Consider the following 17,581-nt stretch of genomic DNA (forward strand, 5'->3'; position numbering starts at 1 on the left):
TGGAAAAGTGCAATGTAGATAAAATACGAGAGCAGTCTATTTATTGTATGTATGAGGCAGTGTGGTCTCCAAAACCAGAGAGAGTCAGACAAAACTGAAAATTTGCAGATTTTGGTCTTTCATTTTAAAGGGCCTAGTCCAAGCCCTGGAGTGCTCCCCAGTTGAGAGGTGTGGGAAGCCAGCATGGAAAAGAGGGAGAGGCCACCCGCCTCCTGCTAATGCCTGGCTGTGGTGGCCTGCAGGTGCAGTGGCTTTGGGTTGCAGAGTGTTCAGTGTAGGTCTGCAACACCAAGTAGAGACCCAATGTGTGAGGGTGGAAAGTGTAGGGCTCCCAGCAGCCTGGATGCAGGATTGGTCTTTGCCTTAGAGCCCTTGTATGATACTGGGCAAATTGCTTCAGCTCCATGTATCTCACTGCCCTTTTCTGTGAACAGACTGTGGCTTGTGCCTTCTATTTTGGTCCATTTCTATTACAGGGCCCAAGGGTAAAGGCAGTGTTTCAAATGATGTGTGGACGGAGCCCAGCAGAAGAGGTTGGTGATGACTAATGGGAAATACAGGGATGAGGGCCATATCAGCTTCAGACCATGCTGTCTTCTCCATGCAAAGTCTAGGAAAGGAGTCTCTGTTGATGGAACGGCAGAGGTCATTCTTTTCTGCATGAAAACTGAAATAAGTACAATACCTGGAATAGAACCTTGAGAAGCTCAGTTGCCAGATTGATTTCTCAAGCTAATAAATCCTTGGCTGCACTTGCTGTGTTAAAATATATGTTCAGGCAAGATTCATGATCAGCTCTTAGGAACAAGAGAGCAAAAGGAAAAAACCAGATTCCAAGATTAAGTGTCTTACATTTGACAATTTTAATTGACTTTATTAATAAACTTTGTTTTTTGTTTTTTTTTTAGGATTATGCTATATATTATTTCCAATGAAGTAGTTGTAGACTTTCACTTCTAAAAAATCCACAAAGCTCTGGCCAAGGGAGTCTGGGTGTTCTGGGTCAACTACCTGCTTCTAGAACTTCTAGTTGTATGAATGCCCTTATCCATACAAAATTATGTATCCCACAGAGATGACACTTACATGACTTAGAAGGCAAATGCAGGTCACCATGTTTTGTGCCTCTCCATGTGGAAAAGTAAGTTGTGGTAACCCAAACACATCAGCATGGCTGCATTTGTACAAAAAAGTTCACTGGTCTGTATGTGGACATTCAGCATTTCCAGATGCTCAAGACAACTGCTAGGCAACTAGAATTCCTGGATAAATGCACAAAATCCTTAAATGATGTTCAGAAAAAAAAAAAAATCATAAGCAAAAAAAAAAGAAAACATCTGTGGGAAAACCTGAATGTATGTTAGGTCCAATCTGTGTTCTCAGTCAGGGAGTCTGAATGTGTGGCAAACAGACCTTGCACAGCTCTTCAGGGAAATTCATCCAGCCTGAGACTTATTCCAGGTACACTTTTTTCCCTAGGGGACCAAGCCACCCCTCTCCCTTGTGAACTGCTGCTACTCTGCTGCAGGGTGGGTTTTGGGCAGGCAGTAGGTGCAGCTGCTGCATTCAGTGTGTGCACAGCAAATCCAGCCCTTCCAGGGAGCACAGGCCCCTGCTGAGGCCAACAAGTGAGAAGGGTGATGGTACAGCTTAGCATGGACCCTAGAAAAGGAATTATGATGGGGTCAGGAACATGCAGGTATTTTGGGAGTGGGTGATTCAAGTATTATTGCAAAGTGCCATTCTGAGACCTTCTCTGCATTGATTGATTTGAAATCTCCTTCTTGTCTGAAAGAAAAAAGCGTGGAAGCATATAGTGCACTCTTGAAGTGCAGTGCTTTAAAGCTGCTGTTCTCTGTTGAACATCACTGGCTCAATAAAGATTCATCATGTCAGATGTAGTCCCTAGAAGTGGTCAATGAATTGTTTCTCCAGTGATTATACATTTTCTTGCCATCTAAGTAGTTATGGAGCATGGAAAAATGTTTCCTTGTTTCATATCAAAGGTCCAGTCCTTGATGTAGACAGCAATTAATCAATAAAATCACTTGCTTTACTGAAATGATGTGTTTTATAAATAAGTTAGTTTTCATATGCAAGTCTTTCAAGAAAGCAGTGCACACAAGGAGAGCTGGTGTCAACATTTTTTAATCCTGAGATGATCGAGTTTCTCCTTATGGACACCAAACTTAGCTTCTTCTAAGAAACTTCTAGGCACAAGACTATTTCTGTGCTTCTCAAAATACGCCATACTTTTGGTGTTTTCCAGGTAGAAGTCTCTCTGAGACAGGCTGCAAATACTGTATGCAGCTGTTAGCTTATGAAGGCCAAGAGATCTCAGATTCTACACATGTATTAAAACCTTTTTATCTCTAGTACTAAATATCTGTGGACCAGCTCTTGATCTCACTAAAGTTAACAGCAGGATTTGTGTTGAAACAAACAAGAAGAGAACATAACTAGCAGCTTGGGATTATCTATCTTTGTCCATATGCTCTACCACTGGAGAATTATCATTTATGTTGTGTTGTTAAGCGATGGAAACTTTTACCAAGTCCGAACTTAAATGCTTCCAAAGTTTTTTTCAGTTTTGGAGAACGTTTGTATCAAGTTATTCTTGGAATAATCTTCTGCTTTGTTTATTATTATGTACTACCCAGTAGACATCTAATTATGAGGCAGAGGATACTTCCCATTCTAGGAGGATATATAGTACTTCACTGGATGTTCTTCAGAGTCCATTTTCATTGCATTAAGTAAGGTATTTAGTTGCTTGAATCCCTTAGGTCTTAAAAAAAAGAAAAATAAGAAGTTCAACACTGAATGAAGAATGAACAGACAATATAGCCCCTTACTGTGTGAATGCTTTTATACCACATCACAGGCTGTTCTTTTGTTTTCCAGAGTGGATACCCAAGTTCTGGACCTACATCAAGCACTCCTGCCTTCAGGCCTGAGGATGAGCTGGAACATCTGACCAAGAAAATGCTGTATGACATGGAGAATCCTCCATCTGATGAGTACTTTGGTGAGCCATGTTACAAGTGTTCATGGTCCTCTTCTGTATATACTGGGTTCAGTAATGGAAGGCCTGACAGCTGCACTGCTAATGTAGTGACACTCGTGTTGACGGATGTGCTTTCCATGCTTGGGCTGGAAGTGTAATCATCCATAGGAATTCCTCTGTAATTTCAGCATAAATCTCACGCTCACTCACTGTATGTTTATAGTCTTATTGGATATAAAGTTGAATTTTTCAGTATCTGGTTCATTTTCACACCATCTGTCCCCAGCTTCCAGGCTACCAGTCTGAATTCAGGTGTGGTCGCTGTTGTGCCTGCCTGCCCCATCCCTTTTCATTGCAGCTGCAAAAAAATCTGGCAGTGTAAATGTGTTCTGCTTCCAAGGCATGGATTTTCATTTTCTGTGTACTGGCACAGATTAAAAGGAAATCCATTTTGAGTCAATCAGGTTGGTTATACATGGGGACCCAGAACCGGGTCCAACAAATACAAGTAAGACAAATCTGGACTGATTGGCTCATAACAGTGTCATCTTCCTTACCTGGAAAAAGATAAGCATCTAATTTCCTTCTTAAGTGGTATAGAGTATAATTATCTTAGGTATCTATAGGTGTAGAATTATATCTTGCCTTTACATGAAACACAGGTGATAAGACCTCTGAACTCTGCATTGAAATCAAGAGTCTTGGGCACTCAACCATGGGCAGATTGATGGATCTGCCTGTGTGCTTAGTTTCTTACAGGCTTTGGTAATAATGTTATTATGAAACAAACTGCTGTAGTTTGTAGAGTTAAAGACTGGGACAGGCCATTCATTTTGTGTTCTTTATCTTCCTTTATTTCAACATTTCTTAAAAAGTTATTTGGATTGCCCCCAGGTCTATTTCTTGTAGAGTTTGGTTGGACTGAAACATTTCTGGCTTAAAGAAACTTTTGTGGTCTGGTTTAATCAGAAATCAGGTGAGACCACAGTTTCACTAACAAACAAGGATCCTGCAGTGGCAAGGATCTGATAATATGAAAAGATTAAGATGTTCTCATCAAACAAACATTGCCCTTGTAGGTGGGGTTAGTATCAGTCCCAATTCTCTATCAGTACCTCTGCCTTCTGTGGGCTGCGCCCTAACAACCAAAATGTCTTCTCTATAATTACTGATAGTCATCAGAGTTGATGATTATCACAGATCTGAGGTGTGAGCAGGAATGGCTAACTGAATAGAAAATAGCCAGGGAGCATTTTCTGTATTTCTGCCTTTGACTTCATCTCTGCCCATAGCCATTTGGCTTCACTCTCTGGTGTTTTAAACACAAAGCTACAACCAAATAAACATAACATGTATTAGCCATTACCTGGGCAGGAAAGAGGGAGAAACAACTTTTTTCCTGCCCTCTTCAGGCAAATGGCTGAAGCCCTGAAGCATGAGATCTGATTACAGCAATTTTCTTAATGCAGAACTCTGTGGCAGGAGTTGGTTGATGGACCAAAGCCCATTCCGTTTTCCTTTTCACCCCAGAAGCTAGGCACATAAACAAAGAAGATTCACAGGCTGCAAGGTCAGAAAGGACCTTGCCATTATGCTGCCTAATGTCCTACTCTCAGTTTCTCCCAGGAACATGATTGAATCATGACTTAAAAAAAAAAAAAAAAAAGATCTAATCTTATCTTAAAAACTTCAAGCAATGGTGAGTCAACCACCTACCCTGATAAGCTGTTCTAGTGATTAATTTTCCTCACAGCTCGAAAATTGCTTCCTGAAGTGAAGCTTTAGTTTTGTTTACCACTTGTATTTATGAAGCTGCAAAGCTCAGATTTTGCAGACTAATATTGTATGACTAAGATTGCTTTGCTCTGTTGGAGAGGGTGGTACATCAAAGTTTCTTCATCCAAAAGGGATGCATAGCTGAAAGAGTGGGAACATAAAGTCTCTCAGGTCATCAATTTGGCTATCAGATCAGACCAATGTCAGACCAATGCCATGCCATTAGCTCTTAATTCAGCAGGAGATGAGAAAATGGAAAGGAGGCACTCAGAGCACTCAGAAGTTTTGCCAGTGTCATTTATATAAACAGTAGCATAATCAAAGATGGAATAATCATGCATGATGCATGGTGGAAAAATCAAACAACCTTCGTCCTACCCTGGGCAGCTCATGTGTAATTACCAACTGCACCTGATTGATCTTCTTCTTCAATGGCATGGTGCACCACTGAAGTTCATCTCTGAGGTGATGTCCAGCCTTGGCATTCCTGATGTGCCAAAGAACTATGTGTTGGGCTGAACATCTCTTCAGCTCCTGAAGTATGCTGTGCCCCATGCAGCACAGCATTTCTATCTAACAAAACACAGAATGCTGGAGCACAACTGCTTTTTATGCTTAGGTACAGCTGATGCCTAAAGAGGCTGACCTGGAACAGAGGCTAGAGTTAAAGGAATAAAGTAGGTATTTATTAAAAGGCCTTCAAAGGATACACCTTGGCCAGTACCAGAGCCTGGCTGTGGCTCTGCCCAAGATGGACCCAAGATGGATGACCAGTCATGAGTTTTCACACTTTTATAAGTTTTGGTCCATTTACATATTGGGGTCAATTGTCCAATTACAGCTTCAGGTTATGAAGTCCCATCCTCTCAGATTGCTCTCCTCAATTTGCTGGTGTTTATACTTCTTGAGCATGAAGCTGCAACATTCTTGGTTCTCAGGCTGGGAAAGGATTGTTTTGTCTAACAAAACTGTGAGGAGAACTTGCTAACACTTTATATGAAGTTCAGAGTCACACACTAAGGCAGTATAGAATCTAAAAAATATGAAAGCTAAAACTTAAGGCATCACAGTGAAAGAGGTAGGCTGCTCTCATCTTCCTAGGTTTGCTGCAGCCCAGGCTCCTCCCTGGGTCTCTGGAGTCACAGTGGATGAAGCTCTCTGATATGGCAGTGCAGGCCCGGAGTTTTGTACTAATTCTGGCTATGTCAGAACTAAATACTCATCTCTACTTGAGCTGTCAGCCAGTGCCTTTCAGTAACTTTGTGCTCATGTGGAAAGAACAAATTAAGTGTGGGAGGAAAAAAAGAGTCTTTCAGCTTTGGTTAACTGTCTCAACCAATATCTCTGTCCTTGTTCTTTAGTTGTTTAGCATGGTAGTGTGGACTGTACAGGATTCATATGGCACACTGATCAAATAATCCAAAAAAGGACAAATGGGCAGAGACATTGACTCTGATTTGCATTAAATATCTTATGCCTGAGGTCTAAATGCCATGGTAATTGTAGCATACCAGATAGCTGTCAGCTAATCACTTTTATTAGTTTGAATTTAGAAACTGGATTTCAGCATATTAAAAGTTTGTTAAGAGCAGATAGGTTTTGAATTGAAGAATCTAATTAACCTTGCTAGAAAGCTGCAAGGCGTTATATTAAGTCATGAAAATAATTTGTTGGAATAATTACATTTGAACTGTCAGGCTGGAGAAAGGTCATTTTACTTGGTCTGCCAGCACTCTGGGATCTTCTCTGTAACCAACTTCCTTCTGCAAGTTCATTCACTGTGTCTCGGGTTTTCAGTCAGGCCATCCTGGATCTGTAGTCAGCAGAATCTGCCCAGCAGTGGGCAGGGTGAAGGTTCCTTGGGAAGGAAGAGGAGTAGTAGTCACTCAAGTTGTGTCTTTGCCCTGGAAATGCTGTCTGGTACTGCTGGCAGACCCAGTGAGCTGAGCTGAGGAGCAGGACAGCCAACACTTCCATCCAGTCTGTGCTTACTGCACCTCTCTGCAGCTTCCCAGGTGGAAACCACTGAAAGTGCTTTCAGATCTGGGGGAACTGTTCTAGGTAGGGATTGCGCACACAAGCACACACAGCTGGCAGAAGGGCATGGATCACACTGCCCTCCTGGGGAGCCTGGGAGTGTGGTGGGAGCCAGGAGCAGCATACTGGAGACACTTGTGAGCAGCAAGATCACAGCCGGCAGCTTTGTCTTTCCAGGACTTACCACAGCAGCACAATCCCATCTGGGAAATCCTCTAGTTGCCATTGGCAAGGCAGTGCTTAAGCATGGAAATATCATTAGACATAGTATTTTTTTTTTTATTTCTTGTGAATTTTTAGGAGTTAAACATGCATGTTGGGTATTGTGCTTAACTTTTGTTAAGACCAAACTACTATAATAAGTCTAAGCACCCCAATCCTTTGTGTATGTCCCCTCCTACCCCCTTGTAGATTCTGGAGTAACTTGTGGAGTGACTACTCCTGGGAAGTCCTTGGCAGATCAGCAAATTAAAGTCTTTTGAGTCTAAGCTGCTCTTCCTTCTTTACTGATGATTAAGTTGCTGATCTGTGGTAGTTGGCTGTCTTTAATCAAATCCCTTTTTATTAGAAAGGATTCCCAAATGTCTTATGCTCTGTGCAGTAGGGATAGTTTCTCTCTATCACAGCCCTCCCTGTTGATAAATGTGCTATTGTAGACAGGCATGTCTGATTTGTTTGGAAAAAATAATACTTAGTGGAGTGGAAATTGGGTAAGGTTGAAGGAGGAGAAATGGATACTTATAGGAGATTAAAATGAAACTATCAAAATTGTTTGTTGGCTGCCATGGGAAATTACAGCCCTCAATTCTGCATTTTAAAAAACCTAACCAAATACACACACACACAGAAAGATCACAACTGTTCTGGACCACTGTTTCAAGTCTTATAGAAAGAAATTACTTCTGGCAGCTTATCAGTCTCTATCACCATGCAGACAGTGCTGATTAAGACTGGAAAAGTGCCATTGGGGCCCCTCATCTCCTGTTGCCTTCTGGACTATGTCCCAGCTGAGTCACTCCCCACAGCAGTTTCCCTGACTGGTGGGAAGAAACTCTCACTGGTATTTTACCATAAATGCTCAGAGCTACCAAAGGAACCACCAGTTTCATGTATTGGATAATGTAGCAGACTCCTTCTGTAGTTCCAGCATGCTGTAGGGATGCATGGGGAGGAGAGAGATGCCAAAATCATCCTGTGGGAAATACTCCGTTTGTGCAGTAAAGGAATTATGATTTAAATTTGAGCTGATAATTCAGGAGATGTAGTTTTTTAATGTGTATTTTCTGTGTACCCTGCCTTTGACAATGGGAGAGGTGGTGCAGAATTGGATTGAAGAGCAAGGCCAAGAAACAGGAAGCTTGACATCTTGACCTGTGGCAGATTGTTTTACCTTTTCAAATTTAATTTTTTCCTTTTTCACCGAATTTGCTGGAGATGATTAGCAGTAGCTGTCATGTATGCATCACTCATAGAGAAGCCTTCATCTCCAATGGTTCTTTGAGATGTCATGTCACAGTTAAGATTAAAGAATGATAAGTGACACCAGTATTGAATCTGCCAAGGCTCTGCCAACCTTTCCCATCACTGGCTTTGCATCTCCATTTGGCTTCCATTCATAAGCTAAAATTCCTTCAATAGGACCAGGGACCTGGTATCCAAACAGAATGTGTTCCCTAATGTTACTTCTTGAGGGTCAGGACATGGGTTAGGAGGTAGCAGTCCAAGTCAGGTATGGGAGCGAGTGTGGCAGAGTTGTAGGAGGTTCAGCTGAGGAAACGCACTGGATGGTCCAGGTATGACTTCCTTTGGTTCATGCTGTCTTTGTTTCCTTTGGCGTGGCTCTGAGCACTGTACAGTTCTAGAGGCTCTAAATTGAACGTGGTCTGTGTTGCATTTCAGTCTTGGTCAGGCATATCAGCAGCCTCTAAAAGGCACAAGTAGCCACTTGGTTTCATCTGAATTATTAACCAGAAAAAGAAACTGAAAGTTGTCGTATCTTGCTTGTACTCTTAGATCTGTTCTGAAAAGGTTATCATTAAAAGAAGCATATTATTATTACAAGAGCATAATTACATTGTAATTTTGCCATGTAATGTGATGTGTCTTTTGTCTAAAGGCAGGGGTTCTGCTGCAGGATGGTGTCTGTCCTCATTTGAATAACATCTGGGTCAGAAAATAGTAGGTTAGACTTTCAACAATTGATGAGCCGACAGTCATTTTCTGTTATGTAACCACTCACAAAAGCAGGAAGAACTGACATATAATGGGGACCCTTTTCTCCATTGTAGTTCAAGTCATTATTTTTTTATGTTCAAGCCATATTCCAGCGTTTGCACACAGGCTACAAAGCCTGGGAGCAACCTCTGCTCAGGGAGGTCACATTGCAGCACCATCAACATCCAGCGGCCCTGTTGTGGCCTGCCGCAAGGGGAGTCACCCTCCCTCTGCTCCCCAGGGGCTTTAATTATCTTGCTAAATGGCTTTCAGAGCCTGTTTCTTCAGTCTCACTTCTGTCAATACTTACCACCCTCATCTAGCTTCTTTTGAGTACTCTGCCTGCCAGCACCCTTGCACAGCAAGGTAGAGTAAATTTATAAGGGTAATCTCAGTGCAACCTAGACGGTGAATTTCAGCCCACAGTTCCAAAGTAAGAAGAGAAAAAGAGTAAACCAGTGAGTGGTTGGAGAGCAAAATATACCATATCTACATGAACTTATCTCCATCCATGAGAAAGGCAAGAGGCTGTGAGATGGTCTAAGGCGCTTCTCAAGCATTTGAAAGACTGGAAATAGATGCAAAAGTTTTATTCTTCCTGATGTTGATCCTATCTGCATCTTATTCTCTATTAATTCTGAGGAACATGCTTTATGAAGCTAAGCACCTAGATCTTTTTATACCAGGTATCTTAGCCTTATAAAGGCTTGAGTGCACATCTTCTAAATGAAGATCCAGCAGATGTAGCAGTCAGGAATCAGAGAAGGTTGCACTTCTGTAAGTACTGAGTACCACATGGGCCAGGAGACAGGAGACTCACCTTCTGTTTTCCTCTTCTTATCCACACAAGAGTGGTCAAGACTTTGCATCATGAGTGTTTCTGAAGCACACTCTCTTTAGAGACCACTGCTGCTTCACAGATGGGATCTAAATCTTGCATCAAAATCACAATTACCCTTTGTTACTGTAGGTCATAAAATCACAGCTGGAACAGGTAGCAAGCAGCATGACTTTTTCTGTGTTTTTATTCCCTGGTTTAGCTTGAATTGCTGGCAGTCAACATAGACATATTCTTACTTTTAAACAGAACTGATTTTTGATGCAGAGGTTATTTAATGGAGAATAAGATCAGAATACTGAAGTAGCACTTAATCAAAGGGATTCCCATGATCTGTGAAAGAGAGCTGGGTTTCAGGCCATGAATGAAATTAGGTTTGTCCTGAAAGTTAGTAAATAAAAACTGATAATTTCCTGCTGTCTTCTGAGAGGAGTGAAATGTGATAATGAAATTCAGTGATGTGTCTTTCTTATGTACAGCTGTATTCTACATGATTCTTCAGCATGTTTAAAAATTAACATAGCCATGAAAAAAAAAAAAAATCTCTGAGGGTGGTGGATACTTTTGTCATTGTAAGAGGGTCCTTAGTGTGCTAGGACCTGCACAGATAACTAGGAAAGCTCATCTTTTAGAAAAAACCTTTGAACAATGAGAAGGCTATTAGCCAACCCCCCATATTTAACAGTCCTACATGGAAACAAACCAAATCTTTCTACCTTAATTTGACAAACAGTTCAAAGACAATCCAGCTTGTTCATGATGAACTTTTAAAGTAAACGCTCTGTGGACTGAAGGGGCTGAAGAACTGATAGTGAGCCATCAAGTCTTCAGCTGCAGGTCCTTAGTCTGTAGCTAGCTCAGATCATTAAGAAGCAAAAATGGGACCTACCTGCTGGCTATTTACTGCTCCACATGAAATGAGCTGCTTCGTCTCTGGGGTTCTCTGTGGCGATGTCATTACCTGATTAAAACCCCAATTTGTGGCACCTTGAGGACCCCTGGTTGAGGATTTCCTTGATAAGGCCAGGAGCTGAAGATGGACAACATGTTAGTCTAGGACATACAGGATGGAGAAGCTTGGTTCTCCTGTTTTATGGAGATGAGTTCAACCTGGAGTTTCCTCCATCTGGGATATCATAAACTCTAAATTCTCACATACAGGTATTTTGAGAGGGAGTGTATGTATATGTGTGTGTCTATGAAGGAGTGAGAATGTTTTTCTGGACTGTAATATTATAGGAATAATTTTCACGTCAGATAGGGCTTTGGAGTGTTTAAAGCCTCAAGACATTCTTTTGTCATGACTTGTAGCTAAGTTGTCAAGTGAGGCACAGGCATTCAGTTTTGGAGCTGGAGTTTGAAACCCTTCCAGCAATGCACTCTTCGATAAATCTTTGTCCCAGTAACATGAAAACAGTTGAATGTCTTTGTTTCGAGTTAGTTGTCTACATGACCTGACAGAAAGGGACCTTTTCTTTGCTTTTTAAAACTGAGACCAGCTCACCTGTTCTTTGAAGCTCTGTGCACTAAATTTGCAGTTTGTGCCCATGTTCCTCTATGGCTCATTGTGGTGCAGTGGCATCCAAGGCTGTGGTCACACTGTAATATGTGAAAATTAAATATGGATTAGGAACAGGGTGCATCCCTCAGAGTTCTGAAACTGAAAATATGTCAAGGACCAGGAAATTACTGTCCCTAATTTACAAACGAGGGGCTGACTGGAAGAGTTAAGATGACTCACCCAGAGTCATGCTGAGATTCAGTAGCGAAGTGGGAATTGAGCCTAGAATACCGTTAAGTTCCATGCCTTACCCAAAACTGTGGTCACACTCTTTATTTTATGTGAAAATCAATGAAAATGGACTTGTGAACCTTGTCTGATAAGAAATCACAACCAGTCTGAAGGCTCTTTCCAGCATGCAGAGCAGAAGCTCTATTTTCCAGGGTTAGTAACAAGACTATGAAAACAAGAAAGGAGGGAAAATGTGCTCCAGGATCACACTTGATCATTTTAACTGCTGTTAATGTAATGTACCCACTAATGTTATCACACTTCAGCATTTAGGTAGTTCAAGGCTATTAGGAAAATTGATAATTTACCATAGTAATCTGTTACTTTCCACTCTAGCAATCACTGTTCCACAGAAGTGGGGCACAGTGTGGCATTTGTTATTTCTTCTTCTGGTGGCATTTGTCTCATGCTGTCTTTTTTTGATAGGGTGGTTTGTCTTTTGCTAGTAGCTTTTGGGGGTATTTTAGTGTCATTAACTCAAAATGAGTTATTTCCAGTGGGGGGAAAGGACAGATTTTATCTGAGAGTGAAATGTGTTAAAAAGAAGAATTAAACAGGACTGTCTCATTTGCTGAGTGTTCTCCAGCCTCTTCTCTTCTGATGGAAATGCATCAAAACTGTTTGGTTTTTTATAAGGAATTGCTTTGACTCAGATTCAGTGAGATGAATCATAACCCACTTTCTCATCTCAGATGCGAAAAAAAAAAAATCCAGCTCTGCTGTCAATGTCAGCATAATCAATACAGAGTGATTCTCAGTGGTGCAAAGAGGTAGGGGAGGATTAAAAGGATGAAAAGAATCAAAAGTAGCCAAACTTTCCTGCTGGTTTTAGTAAGCTGCACTGTTTTCATGTGTCTAAATGCACCTTGCTGTTCATCATGTCATGTCATGAACACATGTTTTCATGTCTCTGGCTACAAGCCAAGGTCACAAGTGCTGCTCAAGGGTCAGGAGACTGTCATCTCAAACTGGCAGGCAGATCACGAGAAGCCAGCCCTGGCAGACATTTGGGATGCTACAAGCAGCCAAGAGTAAACCTGTTTTGATTTGCGAAACCTGCAATTGAGATGTCCCCTGCCTGTACTGTGCCAGCACAGATTATGTCAGCTGAGCAGGAGAGAGTGGCAAAGCACTGTGCCTGTCCCATGGCCCTGCCTAAGCCAGCCCCATTGAAGGAAACAGACAATGTCAATAGCAGTAGGATCACTGTGGGTGCAAAGTGGAGATGGGAGACTACACGTGATACCTTGTCACCAGCTTTCATTTAAGATTTCATTTAAGAACTTGCTCATTTGCTTTTTTTTTTTTTTGCTTTTTTTTTTTTTTTCTTGTGTATCTGCCAAGACATGCACAGAGATGTAGAAATAATTACTTCTGGAAATGTGAGCTAAGAGCCAAACCTCTGAAAAACTGTGTTCACAGCACCAGGGTCAAAAGGGGACAGCACAGGTAGTGACATGAGTTCTGACAGTTGACAATTGCATCTCCCAATTGAACACAAGTGTTTCAGTGAAACACCATGGCAATAACAGACCCCTTTGCTGAGAGTTTAGAGGTATGGGTACAACCATCTTCCACAGCCTAAGGCACTGTCCCCTGCGAAGGACAGACAGCTGGATATGGGATGTGAATTATTTTGTTTTGTAGATTCTTCCAAATCAGTGTCCCAGCCATGCTAAGTTGTCTGTTTAAAGCTGTGAATCAGGCTGTGTTCAGTTAGCAGCAGTGTTGAACTTTAATATACAATTTCCTCAATTCTGGTTCCAGACAATATCTTGAGAGGTTAATAACTTACTATTTGCTCAGTACATGTTCTGATTCTGTCTGTACTGTCAGGGGCAGGCTGGGCAGGTGATATGCTGCATTGTTTGTGAGTGCAGGTTGAAAGAAGAGATACTTTTTGTGGGGGTTTTAGTCGCTTTTGTTGTAATTTAAAATTACACTTGAAAAAACTCCAGCTTTTAAAATGTCTCTATTTCCTCACTATGTGCTTGCTGTGAAAGACAAGTGAATTCAGTATGTGACTCTCAAAAAAACTGCAGAAAGCCTGAAGCCTTTTACCTTGAATTTTCTCTTGTGTTGATGAATGGCTGGGACATGACAATATTGACTTTCCACTCTTTTTAGTGCAGAGTTTGTGATCACATGAGCTAAGGAATTGTGTCATTTAGAAAGGACTCTAATGTGGGTCCTTTATGCTGTGCAGAAGACTGACATATGAAGCCAGCTCTTCTGGACAGGAAAGTCCTAGCGATCGTCACTGCCAGCATGGAGCTAATTCTGGTCATGTGTTCTTGTCGTCATCTCCACGAGCTGTGCAGCTGCTTCTCATTTCTGTCCCGTGGCTGAAATTAGTGAGAATCCTAAAATGCATAAATAAATAGGTGAGTGTGTGCACATATATATAGGGCAGGAAACTACCTGGAGTCTGATTCTAATGGCAGTCGTTTCTTTCCCATTCTCCATCTCGACATCTCACATCAACTGATCCAGTTTTTGATGCCTACATGGGTCATGTGAAGTGTGACTCTCTCCAACACTGGCAAATCTGATGTGTGTTGTTTAGAGGAGGGAGGAAGGTAAGGTAGAAGGGCAGGACTGGGGAAGGTATGGCTACAATAACAGTGGATGTTTGGGTGGGACATTTTAAAATACTCCGTCTTTTATCTTTACATGCCTTCTTCTAAAGATAAAATGGCAAAGCACAGGTTTCAGTGTGCTGTGCTTGTGTAGTTCCATTAGGCCACTACTGATGCTAAGACTACTATAACCTCTTATTCTATGTATACTCAATTTCCATGCATGGCAACAAAAAGGGGAGGGGAGTGAAAAATGGAGGTTGCCCATGGTCAGATTTATTTCTGCTGTTTCTTCACAGGCAATATTCAGAAGGTGAAGGAAGTGGAGAATGTGCACTGCAGATGTGCACAGCTGGTGCATTGCCATCTCCATAGCATCCCTCTGTCAGAAAGGCAGCTGAGGAGAGCCACAAGGTCTATGTCAGTTACATGGCCAGCTCCTAGTGAAAGCTTGTCATTTGAACTCTTTCAGTCTCTTTCTGCCCTGCTGTCTCTAAATTGAGTGAGGAATGGAAGCTGCTTTGTTCACTCACACAGGGAAGAGTCACATACTTTCTTGAGGGCTTAGGCAAAAAAACACACCGATAATGCAAGTTTTAGGAGCTTCAGCAGGAGTGTCAGAAACAGGCTTTGGAAAAGAGGCCACCCCCAAACTTAGGCCAGAGGGACATTGCTGCTCTGGGATTGGAGATCTGTGCCCTGAGCTAGTTCTGGTCATGCCTGGTCATGAGTAGGGGGGTTTTTGTTCATAAGGCCCATTGATCCAAGTGTGGCTTGGTCCTTTAAACAAAAACAATACTTCACAGAAAGCCAATTAGTCTTGGGATCTTGGTGGGTTTTCTGTTATTTCTTTGCTCTGATTACAGCAGGACATTGGGTGAGGAGCCATAACTGAGCTGTTTCAAGTCCACAGACTCTGCTTCCTTCTGTTTTGTACAATTACAAGGTGTGCACACACAGTCTTGGTGTCTATTGCCCTTTGTGGCACAACTTTCAGGGAAGACAAGGTGGCTGACCTGTGGCCTTCAGTCCTGTGTAAGTGACAGAAGTGCTGGTACTATGAGTAACAGCTGTTAAGTAGCAAGTAGGAATGGTGTGCATCCAGCAAATGTCTGATTACCAGAGCTGTTCTGGCCTAGGGAAATTGCAGAACACTTTGTTTAGAGGAACAAGCATTTCACAGGATGATGTTCCGGAGCATGGTCTAATTTTGGCACATAGTGGTTCACATCTCAGTAGGTTGAGAAGAAGATGCTGCAACTGACATCAGCTTGGCTAGAGTAAAATGAGTCTGGGTGAATAAATACTGCCTGAACTCTTAGGACATCAGTGTGTGCAGTAGCTTCATTCTTGTGCTCTGGGGACAGGGGAGAACAGAACAATATACAGCACAAATAAAACTGTAAAATGAGATATTAATATTGTTTCCCCATGGCAATTTACTAATTTTGTTTCACTTTTAGCTGGGAATATTGCATGACCCTTAATACCTCAGACAGGGTTCATTTGCATGAAAAGGAGCTCATAAGATTTTAGTCTGTGATTTCCAAAATGCCAATCTCTCTCTTTTTTTCTGTGGTGAGGTTCCTTTGACTTTCTCATGAAGCAATACTGGAACTCAGACTTTTTTGTAGGTGTTCTAATGTTTGGATGTGGATCTGAAACTTTTCTCAAACTCTTCTGGAGTCATCTGGTCTAGAACATGGTTGTAGACTTCCCACAAGCTACGTAATGCATTTTGTTTTGTATGTCCTCATCTGTGCAGGGATGCTTAGAACAATGGAAAACAATGAAAGCAATTTCTAAAATGTTTGAAGTCCCAAAAAGTTCTGTTTTGAAGGCTTTTGTAAGTTGTAGCTTTCCACTGGGACAAAAGTCTCCCACACTTTTTCCTATGCTGGGGTGGGAATAATAACTTCTCTGACTTACCCATCACATTTGACTTTGTCAACATAATAAAGCTGCATCATTTTACATGAAAGTGGAAACCAACTGACTTAGACCAGTGTTGGCTTTCTGGGTTTGGTCATATAAATTCAAAAGAAGTCAACTAAGTTTACATCAGCTAAAATCAGGCTTGGTATAAACTGTCCCTACATTTACATCAGATCTAAATTTGGAAGTCTAGTGGATTTCAAATGATTCCATTATCACATGTAAACAAGTCCATCAGTTTTCCCTACTGTCACACCAAAAGAGTTTAATGAGGATTAGATACACTTAACTGTTTTCACAGTGAACTCCCATGAATGTAAGAAACCAGCAAAGAGCACCCTGAAAGTTCAGAGCGCAGCGATTTGCCAACTTTGCTCATACAGAGATTGCCGTCACTGGTACAGCATGTTCGGGACGTTTTCCAACACCAAGTTTTTGGCAAACACTTACAGTCCCTGATGATGATGGCCTTTTTGAATGCCTGCTCAAGGGCATTGGACTGGCAGAACTCATCATGAGCTCTGGATATTGAATCAGTCCTTTCCGATTGGTTCAGCCGTGGGAGGGAGGAGGGAAAGCTTTTGCGGTTTCAGTTTCCATTGGCACAAAATTTTCAGGTCATGAATTGTGTGAATAATTCAAGAGACAGGGATTGGTGCCCTCAGCATGGAAGCCCTTAGCATGGAAGCCAATTCATGAAGACTCTTCCATCTTAGTAGTACTAAGATGAGTGATGAGTGATGAGTAGTACTTTGAGCACGCCTTTGTAGATGCCGGACAGCATCAGAGCCTCCTCATAGAGAGCTTAAGGTGAAATGTCAGGACAGTCTTTAATCATGATAAATGGATCAGTACCCACAATTCCCGTGTCTCCTACTGTTAGTCAACAGGCCCTAGAGTCAAAGCCACCACTTCAAACAGATCAGACTTAATGCCACTAAGGAGCTTGGTTGTATGGTATGAGGTTTTTTAACTTACTATTTTTTAAGCTTTGCTAATTTTGAATCAAAAGCTGTAGGATGTGTGAGAGTGACACATGCAATTGTGCAGATGGATTTCCACATACTTTCTTTAAATAAAATAATAATTGTTATATATATCTCATATTTTGCACTAATTCACTTGTAGTGGAGGCCAAGCAAGAAAACTTTGATATCCTTACATAGCAAGCTCTGAGAATGTGGCAATCAGGTGAGCATAATGATCTGTGGATGCTTGATATGAGTGCTCCGTCATGGACTCCAGATGAAGCATACACCACTGGGAGGTTATTCTCAAATTAGAGAGTTATCAGTGTTATTTTCCATCTACCCTGGCCAGTAAAAGCAAGGTCCCATGACCCAAAGGAGGAGCAGAATTATTGTTACTGCTTAATTATATCAATGTGATAAATACAGTGTCAC

At 41.6% G+C, this 17,581-nt stretch overlaps 1 protein-coding gene across 7 annotated transcripts in view; it reads left to right on the forward strand.

The window, feature by feature from the left end:
* LPP (LIM domain containing preferred translocation partner in lipoma) overlaps positions 1 to 17,581 on the forward strand; it is a 322,183-nt gene that overhangs the window by 248,446 nt on the left and 56,156 nt on the right. For all 7 annotated transcript variants that reach the window (XM_053951296.1, XM_053951295.1, XM_053951294.1 and 4 more), the window contains one exon: positions 2,905 to 3,028. In XM_053951296.1, coding sequence (XP_053807271.1) covers positions 2,905 to 3,028 — 124 coding nt within the window. The remainder of the gene's footprint in view (positions 1 to 2,904; positions 3,029 to 17,581) is intronic.

This window comes from Vidua chalybeata, chromosome 10 (genome assembly GCF_026979565.1).
Source record: "Vidua chalybeata isolate OUT-0048 chromosome 10, bVidCha1 merged haplotype, whole genome shotgun sequence".
Lineage (NCBI taxonomy): Eukaryota > Metazoa > Chordata > Aves > Passeriformes > Viduidae > Vidua > Vidua chalybeata.